This window comes from Anomalospiza imberbis, chromosome 14, assembly GCF_031753505.1.
Source record: "Anomalospiza imberbis isolate Cuckoo-Finch-1a 21T00152 chromosome 14, ASM3175350v1, whole genome shotgun sequence".
In the NCBI taxonomy this organism is placed as follows: Eukaryota; Metazoa; Chordata; class Aves; order Passeriformes; family Viduidae; genus Anomalospiza; species Anomalospiza imberbis.
The window spans coordinates 15,699,458-15,721,268 of NC_089694.1; the positions used below are offsets into that span (position 1 = coordinate 15,699,458).

At 55.8% G+C, this 21,811-nt stretch overlaps 2 protein-coding genes across 3 annotated transcripts; both read right to left on the bottom strand.

Annotated features, from left to right (window-relative positions):
• Window positions 1-677: 677 nt before the first annotated feature.
• Window positions 678-7,335, bottom strand: LOC137482625 (uncharacterized). The gene is made up of 10 exons (XM_068205102.1): window positions 7,245-7,335; window positions 5,271-5,612; window positions 3,767-4,036; window positions 3,178-3,294; window positions 2,875-2,976; window positions 2,317-2,439; window positions 2,023-2,115; window positions 1,674-1,766; window positions 1,349-1,421; window positions 678-845 (listed from the first exon to the last, which is right to left on the bottom strand). The coding sequence occupies exons 1-10, from the start codon at window positions 7,297-7,299 to the stop codon at window positions 797-799; spliced, it is 1,317 nt and encodes a 438-aa protein (XP_068061203.1). The 5' UTR covers window positions 7,300-7,335; the 3' UTR covers window positions 678-796.
• A 2,055-nt stretch (window positions 7,336-9,390) lies between these two features.
• On the bottom strand, window positions 9,391-20,238 carry TMLHE (trimethyllysine hydroxylase, epsilon). Of its 2 annotated transcripts, XM_068205145.1 has the most exons (8): window positions 19,994-20,238; window positions 16,316-16,488; window positions 15,513-15,689; window positions 14,558-14,837; window positions 13,396-13,515; window positions 12,807-13,043; window positions 12,011-12,149; window positions 9,391-11,150 (listed from the first exon to the last, which is right to left on the bottom strand). In XM_068205145.1, exons 2-8 carry the CDS (start codon window positions 16,485-16,487, stop codon window positions 11,019-11,021), a joined length of 1,257 nt encoding a protein of 418 aa, XP_068061246.1. In that variant the 5' UTR covers window position 16,488; window positions 19,994-20,238; the 3' UTR covers window positions 9,391-11,018. The 2 variants fall into 2 exon arrangements, with proteins under 2 accessions (XP_068061246.1, XP_068061245.1); XM_068205144.1 differs by lacking the exon at window positions 19,994-20,238 and having other exon boundaries at window positions 16,316-16,588.
• Window positions 20,239-21,811: the final 1,573 nt, after the last annotated feature.

The following is a 21,811-nucleotide window of genomic DNA, read 5'->3' on the forward strand; positions in this document are numbered from 1 at the left end:
CTCCAAATCTGGGTGAGGGTATTTTTAACCTGGCCCCATTCCCCGAGTCATGGGAGCCTGGCAGCTGCCCTGGCAGTGCCTGGGTCGAGCTGCCTTCCAAGGAGCTGGGTTGGGCTGCCCCAAGGGGGACTTTTTGGGGAGGTTTGGTGTTCTTCTGGGGGTCTTTGGGTGCAGGGCTGTGCTCAGCAGCTGTTTGTGGTTGGAAAAGGCTCTTTTGGGTCGCAGGAAACACCTCAGTGTGTTGTGACAGGCAGGACAAACAGCCCCTGGCACAGGCTGAGTACGATTTATGGAGTAAATAAACCCCAGAGTGTGTCAGACGCCCTGGGACGGACCTGACGAAGAGCTGTTGACAGCATCCACCTCCTCCCACCCTGGTTTTTCTGCCTTCGTGTCCTTCCTCCGCCTTTACTACTGGGAAAGCCAGAATCTATTTCAAGTTACTACAGGGTTACTCCCAGAAAAGTATTTCATGCTACTCCCATGTATATCTTACACAAATAGCTCTAAATTTTTGTAAACAAACATTAAATAAAGATAAACGAGTGAGCGACTCCTGCAGCTGCTGCTAAAGGGGCTTCTCTGCTCCAGGCTTTGGTTTTCTGCAGAGAGAAAGGGAGAAATGTGCATTTGTCCTCCTCTGGGTCTGATTTATTGTTTCAAAAGGCAGAATCAGGTTAATTTCATGGACATTTATTATGAGGATCACAGAGGAACCCAAACTGAGACCCCTGAACCCCCTAAACCTGGGGAAGGCTTGGCTGGCTTAGCCAAGTGAGAGACAGCCACATGGATCTCAGCTGGGAATGGTGTCCTTGGTGCTTGGCTGAGACATTTCAAAGGACCTGGAAGGAAGAGGAGGTTCTGAGCATCAAAATTGTTCCCTGTGAGGGCGGGAAGGCCTGGCACAGGGTGCCCAGAGAAACTGTCGATCCCTGGACGTGTCCAAGGCCAGGCTGGACAGGGCTTGGAGCAGCCTGGGATCGTGGAAGGTGTCCCTGCCCAGGGCAGGGGGTGGAACTGGATAATCTTAGAATTCCCTTTCCACCTAAACCATTGTGTTAATCCATGAATCCAGGAGGAATTAAGGCTTAAAAACTTCAGGTTGAGGCCGTAAGTGGGAGTTTTGAGTGGGCTCTCAAGCTGGATGGGGACCCCACCAGAGCCTCCCCCTGAACACAGCAAGAACCTAGGGGCTGGAGGGCAGTGCTGGGCTGGATCTTTCTTGGGGTCTGGGTCTTAAACTAAAACACAGGATAGTTTCCATATCCTGCTTATTTTGCTTCAAGATGTACAAATTCATGTGGAAAATAGGAATCTATGTGGAAAATAGGAACAAAGGACCTACCTGGCGTTGTCCATCCAACAGTCATCGCAGTCCTTGCTCCAGCCCTGAGTCGTGTGATGTGTAAAAGACAAATCTGTCCCCAAATCAGGACAAGGTGTGAGAGGCACAAAGGATGGGGTGTTGTATTTGGGATACAGTCCCTGGGGTGTCGTATTTGGGATACAGTCCCTGGGGCTCCCAGGGAAGGGAAACAGTGGGAACTAATAAACACAGGGGCTTCACAAAAGCCAATCAACCACTTTTAAACGATTCCTGTGGCTGCTGGGTGGTGCGGGGACACCGAGGCGTTGTGAGGGGCTGGAAGAGGAAGGAGGAGCAGACTTACAGCAGAGGCCAATGGCGAGGAGCGGGAGGGCCGACACGGCCGCTGCGCTGCACACCAGGATGGTCACATCCATGAACTTCGTGCATCCTTCTTCTACTGCCGGAGAAAATAGCAGGGGCAGAGAAAGGAGGAAGGCAGTTTGCCACCGTGAAAGCACAAACACACAAAAAAACAGAAAATAAAATAGGTGAAGGATGTTGAAACTGAATTTTGCTCCTGCCAAGATTTCACTTCCCTGAAATTCTTGGTTTGTTGGGCTTGTTTTTGGAGGCCTAAGAGCCGAATTGAAGGGATGTGGGGATTACATGAGCTGTGTTCTTGGGGCGGTCCCTGGAGGATCTCTGCTCACCGTGGCGGTGGTAGATGCTCTTGATGAGGAAGGTGCTGCTCAGCACCACGGCCACCACGGCCCCCGGCGCGGCATAGCCCATGCTGCGCTGTGCTGCAGAGGTGCACAGGAAAAAGAGATGTGGATGAGTGCCCAGAGGTGTGGGCGCAGGGCTGGCCTCACCCAGGCACTGGTGAGGGATCCACCAGTCTGGGTCAGCATGGGAGTTCTCATTTTAAAATGTTAGGGATGATGTTTTGGGCAGAATAACCTTCCTCTGGACCAGTTTGGTCCATGCTTGGTGGGACCGCTCACCCTTTTTGCTCTTCAGATGGCTGAAATCTGTAGGCTGGAAAATCACAGTGGTGGCAACCAGAAAGGTCACCACGGTGAGGTAGCTTAGGGTGATCTCAGGCAGTATGACAGCCACAGAAGGGCCTGAAAGACAACAGGATGAGGCAGAGACCCCAGTGTTCCATTGCCCATCCCCTTCAACACCTGGGAACTCTGCATTACATGCCTTCCCCACTGTCCTCTGACTTCCAGCCTTTCCTTGCAGTCTCTCAATTCTATGATGATTTTACTGTCCTGCTGGGACTCATCCTGGGAAAGGGCTCTGGGAAAAGGGGAATAACTGTATTAATTGTCCAGGGGGGTGTGTAATGCACGTGGTGGTCCAGCTCCTCCAGACCTGGAGACCACACATGGAGACCATACATGGATCGTGTATTTCTCTGGATGGGTCTGTCCCCCACATTCCATGGTGTGACTCCCCTGTCCCTCACTGCCTTCCTCTCTGGGCCCTGCTGGACTCTGCATCTCCCATGGGGTCTGTCCCCCCTCCCTCCAAACCTCCCCACAGCCCCCTCTGACCTTCCTCCCACATCCAGAGGATGCCAGCAGTGCCATCCAGCATGCAGGCGATGCACACCAGCCCGCAGGTGTAGGAGCTGAGCCACCTCCAGAGCTCCCCCCCTAAAACCCAGAGCAGAGGGGGGTGACTGCTGTGACCCCCGGGAATCCTGTGCCAGCCATCACCCCTTCCTCAGGGTGGGATGCAGTCCATCCCCACTCAGATGCTGTAGGATATCCCAGGATCTGGGGGTTCCCAGAGCAATGCTCTTTGCTCTCCCCCACCAGACAAGGGAAATGGGGTCCCGCTCCCCCCCAGCTCACTTATCCTGAGTTTTTCGGACTGGCAGACGGGAATAATTAATCCCCACGCTGAGACAGCAGCGAAGACCACAGCGATCACCGCAATCCTCAGGGTGTGCTTCAAGCGACGAGAGAGACCTGGAGAAGAGCAACCCCGAGGGGCAGGAGACAGGACATCAGCAGGACCAGCCCCCTGGCTCTGGTGGCTGCAGGGATGCTCCATCACCAGGACAGATTCCATTTATCTGCCAACTGGTGGCCAAACACACTCCATGCAATGTCCAGCCTGGGGTAGGTGCTCCTCAAAGGCTTCCCAGCCACCCTCCTGCCTATGTCCCACTCAGCATCACCTTGGCCAAGGGCCATAGCTTTGGACTTGCCCCAAGAGGGAACGGCCAATCTCCTGCCAAGGACTGTGCCTTGGTGGGATCAGAGGCTGGGAATTGTGGCTGATCATCCCAAGATGGGCAGCTCCTGGCAGCAGCATGTGGGCACCGCCTCCTGGGGAGGGTGGCCAGACCTCGGGGGATGGAGGCTGAGGGATTGGATGGAACCACTGAGACATCCCCAGGGAAGGGTGGAGGGCAGGAGGAGCAGTGGAAGGTGAGACCTTCAATGGCGACCTCCAGGGAGGTTTCTTGCCAGCTGATCCCGTTGCTGGCATTGCAGGAATAGGAGCCGCAGTCTGACTTCTTGGCTGGCCTCAGGTACAGAACACTGCGGCTGCTGGACAGCTGGGAAACTCTGTCTGGGAGAAGGGGCTGCCCATCCTTCTTCCAGGTGATGGTGTCCACTCTGCCCTCTGCCACCTCACAGACAACCTGGCCAGTGGCCCGAGCCAGGAGACTGCTGGTCTGGAGCTGAGGGCGGGACACAGGCTCTGGAAAGGGAACAGAGACCCCAGCACTTCTCTCAGACATAGGATCACAAAATGGTTTGGGTGGGAAGGGACCTTAAAGCCCATCCCGTTCCACCCCCTACCATGGACAGGGAAACCTTCCACTATCCTAGGTTGCTCCAAACCCTGTCCAACCTGGCCTTGGACACTGCCAGGGATGGGGCAGCCACAGCTTCTCTGGGAATCTGTGCCAGTGAATGTGACCCGGAGCATCCCTGATGGGCCCTTGGGCTGCAATTGCCACCAGAGCACCAGCCACAGCGTGGTCACGGGTGCCTTTCCCTTGGGAAGCCCATCCTGCTGCTGTGCTTTCCAGGACTGCGTTTCTTGCAGTTGAATCACTGCTTTAATGGATGTGGGTAAGTACGGAGCACTCTGAAATGCATCAGGAAATGAGAAAATAGCAGAGAAGGCAGCAGATGCCACTTGGATTGTGTGTGGTTGGAAGGAGAGGTGGGTGGTGAAGGGCTGTGGTGGCATTATGGCCATGGTGTGATTGGTGAGATAAGCCAGAGCAAATTAAGGGAATTGCTAGCAGCAGTGCTGAGGAGGGACTTGTGGGCCGTTTCAAGAGCCTCTTCTCTCTGTGGTGGCAGCTGGTGCCTGCAGAGGGCAAACGGGACAGCCTGGCCTTGAGGGGGTGGTGGCTTCTCCAGAAACCTCAGCTCCATTGGCTCTGCCAGGTGTCCCCTGGCAAAGTGCTGGGGGGAGGGACCCTGCAGGTGGCAGAGTCACAGCAACCCACCAGTCCCTCTGTTATCCCTCTGGTTCCTCCACCACTCCCCCAGTTCCTCCATCCTTGAGCTGGTCCCTCTATCACCCCCATCATGCCACTAGCCCCTCCATCATCCTGCCAGTCACGCCATCATCCCTTTACCCTCCCACCAGTCCCGCCATCCCTGCATTGAAGTGTGGGAAACAAGGGATGGAATTGCCTTTCCAGGATGGAACTTGTCCCTCTGTCCCAGCCAGGCCCCTGGAAGGTCTCACTGGCCAGCACTTCCAGATTTGCTCCCCCAGGACAGGTTGGGAACCTCTTTCCAAGGCCCCTTGGTGCTGTCTCCACACATGACAGGTGCAAACGAGCTCAGGACTGGCCCATCAGCCTTTGCTCAGATCCCTTCTGCAGCCCCTTTGCCCTGGCTCTTGCTCCATGTACAGACCGATTCTGCGTGGATCCATCACCCCGCTCCTCCCTCCCACACCCCCCACTCACGGAGGACTTCCAGCTGGATTTCCAGGCTCCTCCTGTCTCCTGTGTTGACAGTCACTCTGTAGAGGCCACTGTCACTTTCCTGGACATCCTCCAGCAGGAGAGATCCATTGGATGGATGGAAAACAGCTCGTCCTGCATAGGGAGCGTGGATGGCTGGGGCGTGGGCCCCCGCCTCATGCTGCAGGATGGGGTGGGGGCCGGTTCCATTGAGGAATTCCCAGCGCATGGAATTGCTGTGGGTGTCGTTATCCAGCCCAGGGAGCAGCACCGAGGATCCCACAGCAGTGGCTCTGTGGACAGCTCCCGTTGTTCCCAGAGCTGGAGAGAACAGCACCAGCAGCCCTGGAGGGAGGAGAGGGGTAGGGATGGGGCTGGGAGCAGCTGCTCTGGGGAAAGGTGTCTCTGCCTGTGGCAGAGGAGTGGAATGAGCTTCTGAGTTTTTGTTGTACTGACCTAATTTCCATGGATCATTCCCAATTCAGAGAACCCTGGGAAGGTTTGGGTTGGAAGGGAGCTCAAAGCTCGTCTCATTCCAGCTCTGCCAGCCACAGGGACACCTCCCACTAGACCAGGCTGCTCCAAGCCCTGTTCAGCCTGCCTTTGAACACTTCCAAGGATGGGACAGCCATAAAATTCCTGGTCTTGTTTGGGGCTGAAGGTGTGCATGTGCCCCCCACAGTGCAGGATGGAGCCACCATCCCAAAATTTCTGGGCTTGTCACAATTTGTGCTCTGGCAGGTGCTCAAGGACTTAAAGAGGAGCTGCTGTGGGAAGGTCACAGCTGCCAGCCCCCCATCCCCAGTAAAGAGGATTCCAGGAGAGAGGAGAGGGAGGGGGAGGCTCCCCGGCCCCCATGGCTCCGGCACTGGGCAGAGGGCAGGGATCCTCACAGGCTGTGTTTGCTCTCGGCCCTGTCTCAGCTCCTGCCCTGATAAGCACCTGTTCACCTGCATTCCCACTGCACCTGCCAGGCAAACTGCCCTGGAAACTCCTGCTGCTCCCACTGGGCATGGTGCAGCACAGGTGGGAGGGAAAATAAGTGTGACAATCCAGGTAAAGTCAAGTTCATCAGGTGATTTTAATTTCTCATTCTTATAACCTTGAAAGGCAGCTGTTTTCATGCCCTCCTGTTCCCCAGACTGTAGATGTGAGGGAAGAAAATACAATTTAATGATTAAAAACTCTTGTTCTCTGAAAAAATTCTCTGAAAATTTTCCTTTTTCTGCTGAGAAAACATGATTTACAGAGAACAGAACAATGAGCTGAAGGAAAGAGGAAAACACTCCATCTTTTGCAGCTGCAATGGCCAAAACTCTTCCTACAGACACTGAGAGCTCACTGACATCATCCCAAAATCAAGCTGTAGGGTAGTGGGCTTCCTTTCTATTTTAGATGCTCATCCTGAAAATCTTTGTGCATTTGGATCTAGCACATGTTGCCCAGAGCAGCTGTGGCTGCCCCATTCCTGGAAGTGTTCAAGGCCAGGTTGGGCAGGGCTCAGAGCAACCTGGGGATGGAATGGGATAAACTTTAAGGTCCTTTTCAACCCAAATCCTGCTGTTATTGTGTTTCAAGGCAGCCAGTGACTATTTAAAGGAGCACAGTGAAAATGCTCACATGAGTTTAACTGAAATAAAATTTGTGCTTTTAAAAACATCAACTATTTTTACGTATCTATTTTTAACACAAACACAGATATTAACATATATACCGATATTTATGTCTGAGTACATCTATCAGCCCCACTATAAATCTGGCTCCAGCAGAATTTATCCCCAGAGCTGTGCGTGGCTCTTCCACCTCCTCTCTCCTTGGACAAACACGCCTTTACCTTCCAGGTTAAACCTTTTACGCATCTAAAACGTCCGGCCCGGAGCTCCCCACGCTCGGCTCCAAAGGGCTTTGGAAGAGGCGAGGAGCCGGCGAGGAGCCCCCGGGACTCAGCCCAGCCCAGCCCAGCCCGGGACCCCTTACCTGCGAGGAGCACCCAGGTGGTGCCCAGCATCTCCGCGGGACGGCACAGCAGCATCTGCCGAGGGAAACCAGCGCCAGATAGCCCCGATTTTAAAAAAAAATCCCCCCACCATTCCGCGCTGTGCTGCGAGCAACAGGCGAGGCGGTACCGTGGGTTTGCAGCCCTCGGGTGGATTCTCGGTGCCGCGCGTATTCCCAGCCTGTTTTCCTGCCGATGGCGCCTCTCCCTCCGCGCCGATTCCCCTCCCAGACTCTTCCCGGAGTGGCAGCAGCGGCAGCTCCCGCTCCTGTCCCCGCTCCCCCTGGGGAAAAGGAGCTGCCCATGGCTCCGGCACCGCGCTGGGATCCATCGGCGGCTCCCGGGCCGCCGGGGGCTCTGCCGGCACGGGGCAGCGGGTCCCACAGGAATGACAATTACAGGGGGCATCCCAGGTCATTTTCATGCCCCGAGGCCAGAAGATCCATCCCTATCCCTTCCCCCACAGCACAGTCCTCTCCCAGAGCCTGCAGCAGAGTTGGAACGCACTCCCAGCCCGGTTCTGGGGGAAGCAGGGGTTCAGTCTGGCTCTAAAACACCTGTGAGCAGCTCTTTCCTCCACCCCGTGAGGTGTGCTGGGATCATCTACGCCCCACAGGCTTTCTGCACAGGGAATTTCAGTTTATGGGAGGGATACTCCTGGAATCTGGACCCGGGGACCTCATTTGGTCACATCTATCTCAAAATAATGGAATTCCAGACGGGTTTGGGTTGGGAGGGACCTTAAAACCCACCCTGTTCTACCCTCCAGCCATGGGAAGAGACCCCTTCTACTGGACCAGGTTGCTCCAAGCCCCAAATGAGGAGGGAAACTAAAAATGGAAATACTTTTCAGCTGGGCTGAAAACAACTTCTGCCGGTTTTATTCGAGTCCTGTGGGGGTCCAGAGGCTCCTGGTGGCACCAGAGGGGACCAAGGGGGATGCACTGAAAGCTTCACCTGCACAATCCTGAGAGCTGGGAGTGAGCAGAGGGCTCTGGAGTGCACTGGGGGGAAATGGGAAACTCTGAGAGATACTGGAGGGAAAATGTGGCCAGCGGGTCAATGAGGAGGGTTTGGTTTCACTGCAGGGCTGAGGACTCTGGGGAGCCCCAAAAGCTCAAGGAGGGGCTGAACTGCAGACAAAGAGGAAAGGGAGGGGTTCCAAGGGAGGAATTGGGGTTCCTGTGGGACAAGCCAGCAAACAGGGATGGGGGGAATGGAGCCAGCTGAAGGTCTGGGCGTGTGGGAGGGACACACTCGGGCTGCACGAGGTGAGGGACAGACGGCCCCAGGGGTGAAGGGGACCAAACCGGAGACCTGGGATGTGCAGATGGGAACGGAGGATCCCGGGACAAAGCAGCACCCTCCAGCCTCTCTCCGGGTTCCATCAGCTGCGCTGGCCTCACCTGCCTTCAGACCAGCCTCAGGGTCCTGCAGGCACCCGCAGGTCCCCCAGACCGAGGTCTCCAATTCTCTCACACCATCCCCGCCCTCTTCTCCACCCTTTGGTACGACGGGCACCACATCCCACAGCTCCTAAAAAACGTTCACAGCCACAGAGGCTCTGAACAGGAATTCCTGGGCTTCTCCGGAGGGATGGAGAGAGAGCAGCGGCACAAACGGCACCGGCACCGCCGGGAGCCCCGAGCCCGCCTGGGATGGGACTGGTGGGTTTTTGAAACACGAATTTCTGGCATCTTGTGCCATCGTGTGGCCAGGGAAAGGCCCGTGCAGCGGCACGGTGCGGGGGGATGAGGGAGGGGTGTGGGGGATGCCGTGCGTGGATCAGCCCAGCCCGAGGGTCCCGCTCGCCCAGGACGGGCACACTCAGCGCGTTCCCGGCCGCGCTGTTCCCGCCGCTGGAGGAGGGCGATTTCCAACAGGGAATGCCCAGACACTGCGAGCAGAACCATTTTTCTTTCCTTGGTTGTGGAAGGAAGTGGCTTTGTACCTTTCCAAAACTGGAGGTGGAAGAGGGATCCTCTTTCTTTTGCTGGGCTCACTCCAGTGTGTCTTCCCACAGGTCCCAGCCGTCACCTGGCCACACCACTGCCACCTCTCACCTTTGTCCCAGGGGCCTGGTGACACTTTTTGATGGTAAATACACTTTCTGTGGGCAAACCAGTCTCATTTTGTACAATCTTTTATTAATATCATTGTGATTATTGCGATTTCTTCAGTGAATTGTGACTCCAACTCAGAACCTCTCCTAGTGTTTTTCTTCCACTACGGAAAGGGGTTGGCTGGAGGGGGGCTTAATTTTTCTGCTGAGTTTTAAAATTGGCTCCTACCAGGATCCAAGGCTGCCATTGGAGCTTTACCTAACAGAGGGCAGCTCCCCTGGCACCATCTGCCCAGCCTGGGCTTGGAAATCCCTTTGAGCCCTGCTGATTCCCAGGGGCTCACTGGGGATGGGAAGCACTGGGAAGGGAACACTGGGACTGGGAGCATCAGGGAGCTCAGCCCACAGCAAGAGCAGATTTCAGGACTGTCTTGGCACCACAATCTCTACATTCAGTGTTTGGATTAAACAAAAGCAGCGAGTTCAGCACCCGTGCACCTGCACTGCCCCTGTCCTGAGGACACAGAGCACCTCACACAGCACAGTCAGGGGTGAAGGGACACAGCCCTGCTTTAAGGTCTGGTCAGAGCAGAGGGAACACCCCAAAAGATATGGCAGAATGAAAAATGTCTAACAGCAGGATTTGCTTTTGTTCCTTACCCTGTGGCACTTCAGCATGCCAGATCCCAGCTCCCAGGAGCTGAAAGGCACCTCTGAGTAACATTCAGAGGAGGAGAATTTTGGGAAAAAATACACCCAAAGAGCGAGTTTCATGCACCAGAGAGTATGATGATGACCTAACACCAATTCCTTAAGAAAGGATGGAAGAGGAAGCACAGTGGGAAGTTTGTCAGAAATCCTGGGGCTGCTGAGCGTTGCCCTCCACACAAGTGCAGTGAAACAGGCAGAGTGAACAGCAGCATGGCAGTAAAGGTAGAGTGGGAATTCCATCCCTCATTTAACATCGTGATCTTTGCTTCCCAACATGCAGATCTTGGTGCTTCCTTTTTCCTTCTCTAATCTAAACCTTCCCAGAAACACTCAAAGCACACCAGGATCTCTCCAGGCCCTCTCTCAGGCAGCTTGGCTGCTTGATCAGTGATAAGAGACAAGATCCCAGAGATTTCCATTCTGCTCTGCTAAAAGTCCCCTAATACTGGCAGCTGAAAAAAAAGGCCAAACAGGGAATCCTGAAGGCACTTGCTTAGAGGAGCACTTACTGTGGTGGGATTAACCACGACTGAGCCACCCTGGCTGGGAGCACCAGGCTGGGAGCACAGACAGCAAGAGCTGCCTGTGCTCAAAGGCAGAGTGTGGTCCCAAAAAATGGTACCACAACCTTTGGTTTCCACCTGCCCCTCGCCTGAGCAGGCCCTGGGAGCTGCTTGGAGAGGGTGGAGGTGTCTGAGGTATTGCAGTGTCTTTGTTGTGGTGAGGCACCGGCACAGAGGGCCCAGAGCACCTGGGGAGGCACCAGCTCACCTGGCCTGGTGTGGAGTGGGGCTGAGGGCTCCTGCCTCTCCCAGAGGTGGCACTGAGGGGCTGCTGGCTCTCCCAAAAGTGGGACTGGGGGCTGCCAGCCACTCTCGGAGGTGACACTGGGGGCTTCCCGCCTCTCCCGGTGGTGGGACTGGGAGGGTCCTGCCTCTCCCAGAGGTGGGACTGGGGGCTGCCTGGCTCTCTGGAGGGTGGGCTAGGCCTGCAGCCCCATCAGGCGGGCAGTGTTCAGCACGTCATCCCTCGTCAGGTAACACCCACAGAGCTGTCGGTACCCTGTGAATGCCTCCCGGCCGTGCAGGACACGCCAGTTATCCACAAACAGGACCTGCAGGAAAGGAAAAAGGTCATCAGGACAGCAACCACAGCAGGCAGGGCCAGGAGCCTCTGTCAGGGCAGGTCCTGGCGATCCTTGGACACTGGAAGAGCAGGTAAGGGTGTACCACAGTGGGCATGAGCCTCCAGTTCCACGTTGGCAAAGGTGAGGCTACAGCCAGCTGTTCCACATGATCCAGCACAGCTCTTTCACCAGCTCTTTATGGAGCCAGCCCAGAAACACATTTTGGGATTTCTTTGCCTTTCTACTGGAGAGGAAATAGCTCACCAGCAATAGACAGTGGCCAACTTATCACTGAATCCCAGAGTGCTTGGGTTGGAAGGAACTTTAAAACCCATCTTGTTCCACCCTCTGCCATGGGCAGGGACACCTTCCACTATCCCAGGTTGCTCCAAGTCCCATGGAACCTGGATTTGAACACTTCCAGGGATGGGGCAGCCCCAGCCATCAGCCTCTGTGGTGTCACGCACGTAAGGGCTCAAACATAACCTCAGAACTGTAATTTATTGTGGAAGAAGGGAAAGCCTGAACATTAAGTGTTCTGTCCTCTCTGCTCCTGAGGATTCTCATTTCAGTGGCTGGAAACTGGGACTAACTTTCCTCTGGGGCAGAGCTTGAACTAAACATCTCTGCCTCACCTGGGAGCTCACACTGCTTTAGGACAGCAGGCAAACACACGCAGAAGCCACCACTGTTAACGCTGGAGCACCCAGAATGAGGAAAACCGCTGGATAGGGCAGTGCCCAGACACCGGCACACCCACGGAGCAGCCTGCCCTTCTCCCTGTGCCAAACCCACAGCTCCCAGTCCCACCCTGGACCAGTCCTAGAGGATGCAGCTCCAGGTCCCACCTTGCCTGGCTTCAGCTTGACCCAGAGCTCGTTGTCGGGCCGGCGCAGCTCGGCGGTGAGGGCGCGGTGTGCCTGGTACCAGCGGCGCACCACGTCATGGGGCACCGTGTTGATCACGGCACGGTCGTAGTTGTTGTACCTGCAGGGAGAGGAGAGACAAGAGACTGCCCAACGCGGCTCCAGGTGCTTCCAAGAGAACCTCAGCAGCCTGTGGGATTAGTGGGTATTTAAGGGAGGCTGCAGAGGTGGCCAGCGAGGCTGTGCTGCCAGCACAGGACTTTAGGGAACACAGCACTGAGAGCAAGAGTTTACTATCAAGTGTACACCTGTTCTTCCTGGTTTTCCATGGAAGGACATGGCTAGATTGAGGGTTGCTTAGAATAAAAGTGCAAAGCAGTACTGGACAACCTCTAGAACTGAGGCAAACTGGAGTTTCAAAAATCAGCCCAAGCTCCCTTTGGAAAGGATCACTCTGCACTCTCCCTGTTCCCTGACTGCCAGGATAGTTTCTAGGGGCTTCTCCAGAGAAGGGCTGAACCCTTCTGCATCTCAAATAGAATGGGATGAGAGCTTGGAGCTGAAACGAGAATGCCAGGAGTAAAAAACCCAAAGCTCAGCACCAACACCCATCTTTCTATCAGTGGTGCTGAAGCTTCCTCTAAAGCAGGAGGAACGCAGGGTGTGTTCCTGTGGTCATCCCTGCTCATCAAAGATACACTGGTTTTCAGCCCATGGAACATTCTGGAAAACCACCACCACAACGCCCTCTCCTCCCCAGAGGCCTCCTGGCCATTACCTGATGAGGTAAAGCTCGTTGTTCCAGGGGTAGACATTGAGCACCGGCCCCACTCCGATCATGTGGTTGTGGTAGCCGCCCACGCTCTCCACGTACTCGTGTTTGAGGGGCACCTTGGCCAGCAGGTCAAAGTGCTCCGGGGCCTGGCGCAGCACCTGCTCGGCCGCGTGGAACCCGTCCACCAGCAGCGTCCGCCCTCCCGTGCCCTCGTGCTTCAGGCAGTGGAACACCTGGATGCTGCACGGAGACAGAATCCGAGAGGAACGACCTTGGCTGCCTGTCCCCTGGGCTCAAGGTGCTCCCCAAGGACACAGCCAGATGTGTATGGATGCACCACCCATCCTTGCTGTTGCTCCAGACCCAATCCCACATGTTTTCCTGGGTGAGGAGGCAGCACTGGCTGTGCTGCTTCCCAAACTTAGTGAAATGAGTCTGGGGACTTCAGGAGCTGCAGGATGAAGGCTGTGTCACCCAAAATCCAAACCCAAAGAGGCTGTGGCTGCCCCATCCCTGGAAGTGTCCATGGATGGGCTGGATGGGGCTTTGAGCAACCTGGGATAGTGGAAGGTGTCCCTGCAGCAGCACGTACCCACAGGGCTCCTGGAAGTAAGTGGTGTCCGTGTGCCGGTCCAGGGCCAGCTTGGTGTAGGCTGTGTCTCCCCGGGAGAAGTCAGAGGTGAAGTACCACATCCTGCCATAAATGGTCTCCCTGGAAAAGAGATGGGCAGTTATCATAGGTCAGTGTCTGTCTGGCTAAGGCACACCCTCCCCTACATTTGAGTTATTCCTCTCTGTCCCACGCACAGAGTCATTAAACCAGAACAACTTCACAAAATTCAGATTATCAGGGATGGTGCTTCTAATCCCTCTTCTGATGTTCAGCTCCTCTCTTTCCTCCCCAGAAAGCTGGTGGTGATGAGTCTTCCCCTCCACAACCACTGATGTTTCCATACCAACCATCATCCCCAGTCATGGAAGTGACACAAGGAGTTGCCTAAGTGCAGCCGGCCCTTACTTGTATCCACACAGGGTTGCCCAATAATTCCATTTCTTCTTCTCAGAATCCTGTTTTCACTACCTCCCCCCTCCAACATGCACAGGAGGGAAGGGACACCAGGCAAGGCCAAACAGCAGGGGCTACAGGGGGAGGGTGCCTGAAGACAAAACCTGGCTGGATATTCCCTGGAGCCCCTTGTTTCTATTTGGAGTGATTGTTCATTAAGAAGAATCCCTCCTTTTCCAACAGCCCCAGGCAAACCAAACTGTTTCTACAGCTTGGATAAAGCCTCGAGCTCAGCCCCTGGCCTACCATGCTGGTGGTGCTTTACACAAACCCAGCACCAACACCTCTCACTGTTTTTCTCTAGCAAGAGCTCCAACTGGTCTTTGATCTCCCTGGCTCCCAGGGCCAGGCTGCCCTCGTGACCCCCCAAGTCATAACAGGAAATGTCTCTCCTTGCAAAGCCCTGCTCTTCCCAGCCAGCCACTTCCGTCAGTCCCTCCTCTCTTCGCAGTCCCACTGTCACAAAAGTCATCGGATGCTCCGGGGGCAGCTCAATGACTGAGTGATTCACAGCTCTTCCATAAAGGAGGGTGGATCCCACAGTGGGATCCTCCATCCCAGGTCCAGGGGAGCAGTTAGACCATTTGTCTGCATACCAGGCCATGCCACACAAAACACAGGACAAGGAGGCAGCAGCTTTCCAAACAGAAAGAAAATAAGTTTATCCTTCCCAGGATAGCCCAGATACCTGATTATGCTGATCCTCTTTGCCAAGATTTCCGTCTCCTCTTTGGTGGGAGTGACATTCTCCACAAAAGCAATCCCGTACAACAAGAAGTTCTGCAGGAATTCCTTCAGCCCCTCGTCTGTCTCCAGGAAGCTCCGGCAGTCGATGGAGGGGACCTGGGCTTGCCGATAGATCTCGGCATTCCAGAGGATCCGGGGGTGCATGACCTGCTGCTTCTGCCCCTCATAGCTGTTCCTCGCCAGCCACTCCAGCCCGTACCGTGTCACATGTCCATCTGGCCCTGGCACAGGGACAAGGGCAGAGTCACCAAAATCCCACTGACCAGCCCAACATCGTGGCACCTGTCAGCCCAGGACAGGCCTCACCCTTGTCACCTGTCTGGGGATGGGTCCTTGCACCCTGCTGCCACCTGAAATATGACCTGAAAGGCCACGAGTCCTAAAAGTGTTGCCATTGCTGCCACAACTCCAAATTCAGGGCAGCTGCTGCAACCCTCTCCAAATTCCCAGCCAACTGTTGCATCTGCAGAGGTTTTGCCTGTTGTTGACAGGCCTCCAAGGACAATCAAAGCTCTGAAGTCAAGCCCTCAAACAAAAGTAAGCCCCACCAAAAAGGAAGAAAGCAGCTGGGAAAGTGAGGAGTCACGACTGAGAATAGGCATGGTGAGCAGGGCTGACAGCTGCTCACACAGGACAGGGAAGAAAAAGAGAAGCAACCGTGTCATGCCCCATCTGTTCACCACCTGCACTGCTGGGGGAGCTTGACCAACCCAGACACTGCATACACACAAGAAGGGCTGGGGCAGGAAAACCACACCACTTTGATGCAGAGGTGTGTTTAGAGTGAGTGCAGTGTTTAAAACCTGCTCATGGCTCAGTATCTTCCCGGACAGGCAGATCTGGGGGCAATGCTGTCCATCAGCAGGCACAGGAGGGCACAGGCGTTCAGGACTCACAGGTGAGGAAGAGCGTGGTCTCGTCCACCCGCACAGCCTGGGGCTGGATGGCCAGGTCCACGCTGGCCGTGTCCAGGCTGCGCTGCTTGGTCTTGGCGTTGTAGCAGGAGGCGGAGCGGCAGTGGTCCCGCAGCCACACGAAGTCCAGGCGCATCACGGTGCTGCCGTACCTCAGCTCTGCCAGGGATGGGAGCACAGGAGGCTTTGGGGCAACAGGGAGGACAAACAAAGCCGAGAACTGAAGCCCAGAGCCCACACCTTATCATCCCAATTACAGGGGATGCAGTGGTACCCCATGACATAAATTGTCACATGAGGAGGACCTGGCAGAGGATCAAAGGCCTGTCTCCTTTGCTTTGGGGCCACTGTGTAAAACGCTGAGCAATTCCCTTTGCTTGCAAGTGACTCGGAGTACTGAGATCTCACTGGCCACAGCTGCCAACACCCTGCACAAGGTGGGGCAGCAGAGGTGGGAACACACCACAGCCGAGGGGGGCCGTGCCAGGGAGAGCCTGAGCATGGCACAGAAAATGGTGCCTGACAGGGCATGGCTCAGACAGTTTTTGTTCAGGAATCCCTGGATTTGATTACTTATTCAGCAGTGCCTCACTTATCATAGAAGACAAGGCTGCTCTATCCTGCCTTTGGGAATTCCAGCAGGGAACACGAAACAGCCCCCGGTGTGAATACCTCTAATGCAGGCTATTTCAGAAGGAAAACATACATCATACCAGGGAAGAAGTCTGGAATCCCTCCCTGCTGTCCCCAGGCAGAGCAGGAGCACCCTCCCCCAGCACACCTACCGAGATGGTCTCGGTGCAGCTGCCAGGCACAGTGGGGGGACGTCGGGGCTGTGGGGTGGCAGCGTGCCGGGGCAGCCAGGATGGGCCCGGGGCCCCGGGGCAGCCACGGCCAGCGACGTCCGGTGCTCCCACGCCGCCCCCGGAGCAGCCATGCCAGCCTCTGGCACCACATCCTGGCAGTCAGGAGAGAGGGGACAAGGTGACTTGGACGTGATACTCTGTCCTAAACCCCAGCAGGACACTGAAGAGACACAAAGGACATGCCAGGATCCTGTGAGGCTGGGCAGGCCCTGGCACAGGTGCCCAGAGAAGCTGTGGCTGCCTCTGAATTCCTGGCAGTGTCCAAGGCCAGGTTGAACACTGGGGCTTGGAGCCACCTGGGGTCATGGAACGTGTCCCTGCCCATGGCAGGAGGTGGAATGGGATGAGCTTTAAGGTCCCTTCCAACCCAAGCCATTCCATGACTCTGTGATTTACAAGACAAAGCCATTCCAGGAGAGACAGCTGTGTTCAACACTCTTGTGCAAAACAGTGGCAAAGCCTCATCTCTGAAGGTCTTCTCCCCCCTCCAGCATTGTCAGTTTGAATTCACCAGTCCTGGGTGGAACTGCAGCAATCGGGGAAGCAAAGTGACCTTGGTTAGAGAAGCAGTAACAGAGGAACCCAGTAATTAGGTCAGTTCTAGAAAATGCAGGCAAAACAATGAGGAGGAGGAGGAAGATCTCTGCTGCTGGTGAAGGACACAGCTGGCATGGAGAAGAAACCACTGTGATTAATTTTAGGATAGAGATTAGAAGGTGATTTCTCCGAGGGAAATTTGTAACAACTCTTCAGTGCAAAGAGCAAGGGCAAAAACCTGACAAATTTTAAGAGATGATGCCTCAGTCTAAATGCCTGTGATGTTTATGAATTTCTGGGGGCCAGGTCTAAACCCAGCAGGATTTTAACAGCACTTTGAAGTGCACTGAAATGTGGTCTCTCTGGATAAGACATAGGCTCAGAAAGCATTTCTTATCCTAGACTTCTGATTTTCCTTCATTTTCTTATCTGGAGAGTCCAGGCACTGGAGCTCTGGCTGTCCAAGCTGCTTCTGCTCTGCAGAGAACTCAAAAGCTGCTGATAACAACCAAATCCACAGAGGTGCCACATTCCCAGCCAGCAACTTGTTAAGCAGGGATAAAAGAATGCAGACATCCCTAGGGAGAAAAAGTGGGAATGCTTTTGAAGAGAATGTTTGAGCCGAAGGCACACTGACATGCTTCAGCCACGGAGCCCTTTCTATGAGAAATTTTCCCAACATCCAACCTAAACCTCCCCTGGCACAGCTTGAGGGTGTTTCCTCTTGTCCTATCCCTTGTTACCTGGGAGAAAAAACCAAACCCCCTGGCTCCAGCCACCTTTTCCAAGATATCCATTTCCTGTTCCTGCTGACCAGCTTTGAAAATCTGCTATAGGAAGAGGAATGAGCCCCATCTGACACGCAAATCTCACAACCAAGAGAAGGAAACCTACAGCTACAAAACCCAGGAGCTGCCCCTATGTTTATCAGCTTTAAAATCTTAAAGAAACTATTTAAATCCCTGAACCAACGACTCACAAAGCCTAAGATTATCTGAGAGAGGGGAAACTGTCCAGTTTGGCTTTTGGATCCACTATCCCAGTGAGAGGTGGAAAACAGAAGGAATCTTGTTTGCACACACGACACAGGACCCAAAATGCCAGGAAAAGGTTCACCCACAAATCCATTAGCACATGGCCTGTGCCAGCTCCAGCCTTAGTTTGATCTTTCCACACACATTTCTTTTATCTCCTCCTCTCCCAATATCAAAACTGAGCAGGGAATTAACACAGGTAATGGGAAGTGACCCAGATAATTAAACCTAATCAGGGAGATCTTGTGTTGCTCTTCCTGGAAGAAAACACCACAGGCAGCTCAGTGAGAGCCTTAAATTCCATCTTTCCAAGAGATACTAAAACTAAGAGGCATTGAACCCCCAAAAATCTGTATGATTAGGGAGGATTTATAATTTTTGTTATTTCATCAGAGCTGACAGCTGGATAAGCTATATGAACAGCAAACTCTCTTCCTGCACCTCCTGCTACCTCACCTTTAAGCTTTATGTCCAGACACCTGGGCAGCAGTGAAATCAGAGAATTCCAGACAAAATTTCCCTCAGAATTCAAAGGGAAAGGGCAGGAGGGAGCAGACATTAAATACTCAGTGCATAAACACACACGGGTGACACAGGACCCACAGGGTGAAGGAGAGAACAGTGCTGGAGGGGAAAGCAGAAACCTCAAATCCATTGTGGTTTGAGGAATTCCCATCAGTCTTTGGGGAGAAAGGACAGGAGATGCTGTGGAAGGAGCACAAAGGAAGGCTGAGTTTCCCAGGGGTTAACCCTAACCCTGCAGTTTCTCTCACAAGAAACATTTTAAGGAAACAAAGCCAGGTTTATAATCTCTGAGGAAAAGCCACAGTCCCCATTCTGGGCAAAGGAAATGGTGAAAAAATGAGTAAGCAAACAGTTTCAGCAGTGGGAACATCTAAGAAAGGATAAACCCCACAAATCTGGACGCCTTAACCAGCTTTTAGCCAAACCCTCTGGGGCATGGGATGACCCTGCTGCCCTCCCTGCCCTGCTCCAGCCTGTTTGTCCAGCTACTCTGAAAAAAACCAAACAGGTTTTTCTATTAAAAACACCTCAAACGTTCAGCTGCTCACACTCACTGAGTTTTTACTTCTGGAAGCACCTGACTGGAACCAAAGTTTCTGTTCCATATGGAAGAGGGAGGTGTCAGAAGCACAACAGTCCAAAGTGAGGTAAAGGAATGTGGCTTTTGATCCTCTGGGATCCTTTAACCTGACAGTTCTCTCTGCAGTGAAGGAACACCAAGAAAAAGAGGAATTCTGCAAAGGCTGAGCTGCCCCGAGGACTCTGCCAGAGCCAGAGGAGCCAAGAGCACAAGCCCAGGTGACAAACCTGATCCCCCAGGATGGCAGCACCTCTTGGACAGGACACATGCAGAGTTTAACAGCCTGAGCTGACTCAGTTAATTACAATTAATTACCAGAGAGACGAAAAGCAGACTGCCTGTTCCCTGCTGAGCTCCTGCCCTCATCCGGCAGACAACTCCATCAGATCTCAGCTGTCAGGAACCAGATTCCCCTTCCAGCCCTTCCCCACGTGGGATTTCAATGAAATTAAGGAGCTAATAAAGACATCCCAGGCGCTGCCAGCTTCACAGCTACTTCATTTTCCTGGAAGCAAAGGGAATTATCTGCTCACCCCACCTTTCACACTGACCACCTGACACCAGGCCCCATTCCCAGAACCTTATTCCAGCCTCCTGTTTGCATTTCTCCCAAGCAAAGCTTTTCCAGGCCACACAGCTCAACAGAAACAAGTTCTAATTCTGTTGGTTTTTCATTTTCCAGCAAAGCAGCCGGCCCTGATGGTAGAAGACCCCGAGGAGTTACTCCAATAAACTCCTATTGCTAAATCACTCCATGCTCTGGGTCCAGCCTGGGCAAAGAGGAGCCAGGCAGCTCTCCCGGGCAGGGAGGGGTTGTGTTTTTCCAGGGAATGAGGGAAAACAGCTCTGCCCACGAGCTGCAGCTTTTCATTCCCCTTCGCTGGGACCGTAATTCCCATGTGAGCCCGGGCCTGGCATTACCTGGGACCCTGGAACGCCGGGCGGAGCTGGGGGATGATGGAGCGAGGCTTCGGCCGGGCTCGGGATGCTGCAAGGATCACGGAGGGGCTCTGCCGGAGGGAATTCCGCAGGGTCAGCGCTGCTGCTCCGGGCTCTTCGCCGCTCCTTCCTCCTCCTGCGGCTCCCTGCGCCCACCAGGCCGAAAACGCCGCTCGGAGCTTTCCCACATCGGCCGCTGCTGCCCGAGAGAACCGGCGTTATCGGTGACCCTGTAAAGGGGAAAAAAGACAAGGAAAAAAGCTACGTTGCAAACGCGTCCCTCTCCGAGGCGGCCCAAGCGCAGCCCCCGAGCCCCACTCCGAGCTCGGGGGCTGGGGGGCGCCGCAACCGCCGCGCCCCGCCTCAGCCCCCGACCCACCTCGGCGGCTCCCGGGTGCCCCGGTGCCTCGGAGCGGCGTCGCCGGGCCCCAGAGCCCGCAGGCGGCGGCGGGGCCGGGTCGGGAGCGGGGCCGGGGCCGCCTCAGGCCGCCCCGGGGCGGAGCCGCCGCCGCCGCCATAGAGACACGCGGGGCAGAGCGCCCGCAAACCATAGAGCCGGGACGGGACGGAGCCGCCCCAAGAGGCGCCGCGGCTCCGGTGGCCGCTCCGGTCCGGGAGGCACCGCAAGGACGGAGCGCTGCAGGCGGCACGGAGCTCGGGGAAGGGGATGGAGCGCGGCGCACGCCCCATGGGACGCGCGGCTGCCGCCAGCGTGCGGACAGCGCCGGGCACGGGCTGGGGCACGGAGCGGTGCTGCAGAGTGCTGCCCCCTGGCGGGCAGGCGGGCAGATGGACAGCGAGAGCAGCGGCGCTGCCCCGTGCCCGTCCCTGCGGCTGTGCCCGTCCCTGCGGCTGTGCCCGTCCCTGCCGCTGTGCCCGTCCCTGCGGCTGTGCCCGTCCCTGCCGCTGTGCCCGTCCCTGCCGCTGTGCCCGTCCCTGCCGCTGTGCCCGTCCCTGCGGCCGTGCCCGTCCCTGCGGCTGTGCCCGTCCCTGCGGCTGTGCCCGTCCCTGCGGCCGTGCCCGTCCCTGCGGCCGTGCCCGTCCCTGCGGCTGTGCCCGTCCCTGCCGCTGCCACTGCCACTGCCTTGCCCCATCCCTGTCCCCGTCCCTGCCGCTGCCACTGCCTTGCCCCATCCCTGTCCCCGTCCCTGCCGCTGCCACTGCCTTGCCCCATCCCTGTCCCCGTCCCTGCCGCTGTGCCCGTCCCTGCCGCTGCCACTGCCTTGCCCCATCCCTGTCCCCGTCCCTGCCGCTGTGCCCGTCTCTGCCGCTGCCACTGCCTTGCCCCATCCCTGTTCCTGTCCCTGTGCCCGTCCTTGTCCCTTTCCCCGTCCCTGCCACTGCCTTACCCCATCCCCGTCCCTGTCCCTGCTACTACCTTGTCCCATCCCTGTCCCCGTCCTTGTCCCTGTCCCTTTCCCTGCTCCCATCTCTGTCCTGTCCCTGTCCCGTCCCTGTCCCTGCCTACCTCTTCCCCGTCACGGTCCTCCCTTCTCCTGTCCCTGTCTCCGTCCTTCCCCGCTGCAGCTGATGCGGTGCCGGGGATACACGCATCACCTTTTGGGTTACAAAGCGCTGATTTTCATCCAAACCGGCACACTGGCGTGCGCGCCGGGCAGGCGGCGGGTCCCCGCTGGAGGGCTGCCTTGGCCCGGCGGTGGCGACCGCTGCCCCTCGCCCCCCTTCCACCACCCCCGCCCCGCAGCACGCACAACCCTGCCCTTCGCCGCCTCCCTGGAGGCGTTCCTAGCCCCAAAGATGCCCCGGAGCAGCGCGGTGAGGACCCGCCGGGACCCTTGG

Coding starts and splice junctions, on each gene's coding strand:
- LOC137482625 (XM_068205102.1), bottom strand. CDS start 7,299: ATGCTGCTGTGCCGTCCCGCGGAGATGCTGGGCACCACCTGGGTGCTC. Junction 4,037..5,270: donor AATCCAGCTGGAAGTCCTCC/GTGAGTGGGGGG, acceptor TTCCCTTTCCAG/AGCCTGTGTCCCGCCCTCAG. Junction 846..1,348: donor TGTTGGATGGACAACGCCAG/GTAGGTCCTTTG, acceptor TCTTCCTTCCAG/GTCCTTTGAAATGTCTCAGC.
- TMLHE (XM_068205145.1), bottom strand. CDS start 16,487: ATGTGGTGCCAGAGGCTGGCATGGCTGCTCCGGGGGCGGCGTGGGAGC. Junction 13,516..14,557: donor AAGAGGATCAGCATAATCAG/GTATCTGGGCTA, acceptor TCTCTTTTCCAG/GGAGACCATTTATGGCAGGA. Junction 12,150..12,806: donor AACGAGCTTTACCTCATCAG/GTAATGGCCAGG, acceptor CTCTCCCTGCAG/GTACAACAACTACGACCGTG.